The 5,028-nt window shown below is 43.0% G+C and overlaps 1 protein-coding gene across 1 annotated transcript; it reads right to left on the bottom strand.

Moving 5' to 3' along the window:
• Nucleotides 1–2,850: 2,850 nt before the first annotated feature.
• Nucleotides 2,851–3,411, bottom strand: LOC123633118 (glutaredoxin-3-like). The gene has a single exon (XM_045544109.1). The coding sequence runs from the start codon at nt 3,409–3,411 to the stop codon at nt 2,851–2,853; it is 561 nt and encodes a 186-aa protein (XP_045400065.1).
• Nucleotides 3,412–5,028: the final 1,617 nt, after the last annotated feature.

A 5,028-nucleotide genomic window follows, 5' to 3' on the forward strand; every position in this document is an offset into this window, starting at 1 on the left:
GAGGTCAGAGATCAGGGTGCTGGCACGGTCAGGTTCTGGTGAGGGCCCTCTTCCAGGTGGCAGGCTGCCAGCTTCTCTTTGTATCTTCATTTAGTAGAGAGCAGAGAGGAGGCAAGTTCATTTGTGACTCTCATAAAGGCACTAATCCCATTCATTAGGGGCCCACCCTCATGACCTAATCACCTCCCGAAGTCCCCACTTTCCAATACTAACACATTTTGGAGTAGAGTTTCAATATATGAATTTAGAGGGACACAAATATTCAGTCTATAATACCTGCTCATTATATTGTACCATTGTGATTTGGAAAAATTGTGCAGAAAATTAATAGCAAATTCTTACCTAGCATAGCATTTGGTACATGCTAGACACTGTTCTAACTTTATAAATAATAACTGCTGGCTGGGCGTGGTGGCTCATGCCTGTAATCCTAGCACTCTGGGAGGCCGAGGCGGGTGGATCATTTGAGCTCAGGAGTTCCAGACCAGCCTGAGCAAGAGCGAGACCCCATCTCTACTAAAAATAGAAAGAAATTATACGTGCAACTAAAAATATATATAGAAAAAATTAGCCGGGCATGGTGGTGCATGCCTGTAGTTCCAGTTACTCAGGAGGCTGAGGCAGGAGGATTGCTTGAGCCCAGGAGTTTGAGGTTGCTGTGAGCCAGGCTGATGCCATGGCACTCTAGCCTGGGCAGCAGAGTGAGACTATGTCTCAATAATAATAATAATAATAATGATAACTTGTTTAATACTTATAACAACTCTGTGAGGTCGATACAGTTATTGTTCCAATTTTTCTCAATGAGAACACTGAGGAATAGAGATCTTTTAACTTGCCCAAGGTCACTGATTAGTAAGTGTCAGAGCTGGAATTTGAACTCACGTAGCATAGCTCTTGACCGTGATGTTATGTGTCTTTCACATACTATGGCAGTGGGAGGGGTATCCTCTGTGGAGTCAGGCAGACCTGGTGGGAATTCTAGCCAGCTGTACTTGCCATGTGACCTTGGAAAAGTTGTTCTTACCTCTAGTTTCTTCCTCTGAAAAATAAAGATAATGCATTTTGCCTTTTGCATTCATATGGCATGCATCCAGTCTTTCTATTCCTTCTCTACTCCTTCCTCCATCATGCTAGCTGAAGATACAGTCTCTTTACTTCAAGTCCTTCAGTGCTTGTAAGATCTGTCCAACATGAAGAAAGATATTAAGTCCTCTAGTTTAGTAAGTAACCTGGATTTGCATTTTTGCTTTAATGTGTGGTCCTCTCTTTAAGGGGAGTAGGAGAAGTCCTGCAAAGATATTTCCGTATTTCTAGTGAAATGCAGACCTTGATTTAAGCTTATCAATTAAACATTCTTCCTCAAAGTATTCCTGAAGCATTTGCATGAGTAGAAAAGCTTTGGAGGAGGATTCCAGCAGGTTATGAGTGAGTAGTCCTGCCATCAGCCTGGCTGTCATCAAGACTGTACAGAAGGACACCATTGTACTGACTGGGACCTTGGCATGGGGGTGCTATGATGCATTTAAGTGGAGAAAAACCTACGTTTTCGTGCTGCTTCTTTAGCATGTAGAAATGGCACCATCAGTTTTGGTACCAAATAGACCTGGATTCAAACCTCAGTTATATCAATTAATAACTTTGCAAACAGGTCAATTAACATAGCCTTACTGAGCCTCAGTTTTCTCATTTATTAAATGAGGCAATCTTTATGTCTTAGAGTTGTTGTGGAGATTAAATATAATGAAGACTCTTTAGAACTTGAGAGCCCTAGATAACTTCCATTTTAGAATCTCCTAATACATTAGAACAACAACAAGAACAAAGAACAAATGCAAAAATAGAGTTATAAAACAATGGTATGTTCTAGATGTTTCCTTTTAACAAGTTAACATTCTGAGCAGAAACAAATATAATGCAATATAATTATGTAATTTATAAGATAAGGATTCATGCTAAAATGTTAATTCATGATGTATTATATGAGACGTATCTGAGGCTCCTCAAGAATGTGAGTCCTGGGCTGAATGCTCTCTTCTCACCCCTTGTTAGAGACCTCAGGCTTGGATAAAGCTCTGGGTGGCACTCCCTGGACCTTAATTCCCATCCTCCTTCTTTCCATTTCCTTTTCTGCAACTGTCACTACAATAATAATGAAAAGGACTATTATAATTTGGCCTTTGCATTGTTCCAAGGCCCCATAATATTTTTCTTGCAACTTCAGATTTTTAAATTACTTTAATTAGTTTCCTTGGGGTGGTACATCAAGAAGACTGGAATGGTCTCACCTCAATATAGTTCATCATCCATTTTTAAAAATTGAAATATGATTCACATACTTATAAATTTCACCATTTAAAGTGTACAATTCAGTGGTATCTTGATCTGTTTTTTTTGATATTTATAACAGAATACCTGAAACTGGGTATATTATAAAGAAAAGGAATTTATTTTTTACAGTTAGGGAGGCTGAGAAGTCCAAGGTCAAGAGGCTACCTCTGGTGAGGGCCTTCCTGCTGGTGGGAACTGTCTGCAAAGTCCCAAGGTGGCACAGGGTGTCACACGGCAAGGGGGCTGAGCGTGCTAGCCTAGATGTCTCTTCTTCTCCTTCTTTTTTTTTTTTTTTGGTTAATAATTTGACGATGTTTATTGCATCCTATTTTTGATAAGAAAGAATGTAATGTATGTTTATTTAGCACAACCTTGTGAAATATACAATGTGTAACTGGTAAGAATCATTTTTCTATTCCTTGTCCATTTCTGAGGACTAAATCATGAACTGCTGCACTGTAATTAAATATCTCTTACAACAGGTAGGCACCAACTTTGAGATTTATTAATTTCCTTCTCTCAGTATAGGCAACAATTCACATTTTCGTTCACTTCTTTGACAATATCCAATCCTCCAGCAAGCTCCCCTTTCACATACAGCTGAGGGTATGTTGGCCAATTTGAGTAAGCTTTTAATCCTTGCTGAACTTCTTCAGCCTCCAATATATCAAATATTTCATATTCAACACCACTACTGCTTAGTATTTCCAGAATTTGTTTGCTGAATCCACATTTAGCTTCCTGTTTGTTTCCTTTCTTAAAGAACATCACAGAAGCTTTATTTGTCAGCGCTTTTAGCTTTTCGTGTAATTTGGGAGATTTGGGGCAAATTGTATGTAGCTCTTCAGATGCTTCTAGCTCCTTAGTTGTTAACACATCAAGTCTTCGTATGAGCTCTCCAGAAACAGAGAGCTGAGGATAGGTAGACCAATTGGAATAGGTCTGGGGCTCCTGTGGAACCTCTTCATCTGAGAAGATATCAAAACCGCTGCACTGAATGTTATATGTGTGAACAATCTCCACCATCTGCTTGCTGAAACCACAGCGTGCTTCTTGAGGAGTTCCTTTCATAAGCAACATGCAGGGGGCAGCATGCATTAATTTCTTCAGGTGAAGGTTGAGATCTTTAAGCTGCTCAGGATTGCTGGCTGGGAAGGAGCCACCAGATGCATGTCGTTGAACTTTCTGGGTCAACTCTAGGACATGTGCATCATCTAACTGGTCGATTTTCTGAGAATTTTTGAAAACCAGAAAGGTGGGAACAGAACTAATTTCATATTTTTTAGATACTTCAGGAACTGCTTCAGCTTACAACTTGAAAAAAATGAAACTTGAGGCTGCTCTTCAGCTAACTCTGCCATTACACGGTTTGTCTGTGCACACTGTGGAGCCCCTGGTGCCCAGAAACAGACCACAGGGAGGGACTCGGCTTTGAGGCACAGCAGCTCCTCCAACTGCCGGCTAAGCCTGCCTCCACAGCCGCCAGTGCCCCACTGCCTCAGCCACCTCCACCACCACCAGGCCATGCCCATGAGAATAATTAAGCCATTAACCTATTAACCCATGAAGGGATCAACCCATTCATGAGGGCAGGGCCCTCAAGACCCAGTCACCTCTTAAAGGCCTCACCTCCCAATACTGCCACATTGGGGATTCACTCTCAGCATGAGTTTAGGAGGGGACAAATATTCAAGCCATAGCATTTCACCCCTGAACCCCCAAAACTCATGTCCTTCTCACAAATACATTCTTTGCAACCCCATATCCCCAGAATCTTAACTTGTTCCAGCACCAATTCAAAAGTCCCAAATCCCGAGTCTGATATGTAAGCCTGTGGAATTGACACAAGTTATCTATTTCCAAAATACAGGCAGATAGTGAGTGGTACAAGCACAAGACAGACATTCCCATTCCAAAAGGGAGAAATAACCGCAGCGTTGGTGGTATAGTGGTTAGCTTAACTGCCTTCCAAAAGGGAGAAATAGGCAAAAAGAAAGGAGTAATAGCTCTAAAGCAAGTCCAAAACCTAGCAGGGCAGACATGAAATCTTAAAGCTGGAGAATAATCTCTTGACTCCATGTTCTGCCTTCTGGATACACTGGAACAGAGGTTGGTCCCCCCTGGCCTCAGGCAGCCCCACTCCCATGGCTTTGCTGGGTGCAGCTCATGTGGCTGCTCCTAGGGGTTGGAGTCCAGTCCTGGAAGCTTTTCCAGGTGGGTATGGCATGCTGCTGGCGACTCCATAGTCCTGGGGTCCCACTCCCATGGCTCCCCTAGGCATTGCCCTGAGGGGGACTCCCTGTAGTGCCTCCATTCCTGGGACAAGTCTCTGCCTGGACAGACTTTCAACACACCCTTTGAAATCTGGGTAGAGGCCGCAAGCCTCCACAGCTCTTGCTTTCTGCAAGCCTGCAAAATTAACACAATGTGGACACTGCCATGGTTTATGACTTGTGCCTTCCTGAGCTATGCATAAGCTGCACCTGGGCCACTTAGACCCATGGCCAGGTCAGCCACAGAGTGCTGCACCAGGGTGCCTGGAGTCACAGGGAGGCCCTGGGCAGTGAGCCTGTGGAGAGTGGCCCAGGCCTGTCCCCTGAAACTTATTCTCTTCTGGGCCTCTGGATCTGTGATGGGAGGGGCAGCCTTGAAACCTCAGAAATGCCTTTGGGGTCTTTCTTCCATTGACTTGAGAAG

Source organism: Lemur catta, chromosome 2 (genome assembly GCF_020740605.2).
Source record: "Lemur catta isolate mLemCat1 chromosome 2, mLemCat1.pri, whole genome shotgun sequence".
Lineage (NCBI taxonomy): Eukaryota > Metazoa > Chordata > Mammalia > Primates > Lemuridae > Lemur > Lemur catta.

Excerpts from the sequence above, each read along its gene's own strand:
- LOC123633118 (XM_045544109.1), bottom strand. The coding sequence starts at position 3,411 with ATGTTGCTTATGAAAGGAACTCCTCAAGAAGCACGCTGTGGTTTCAGC.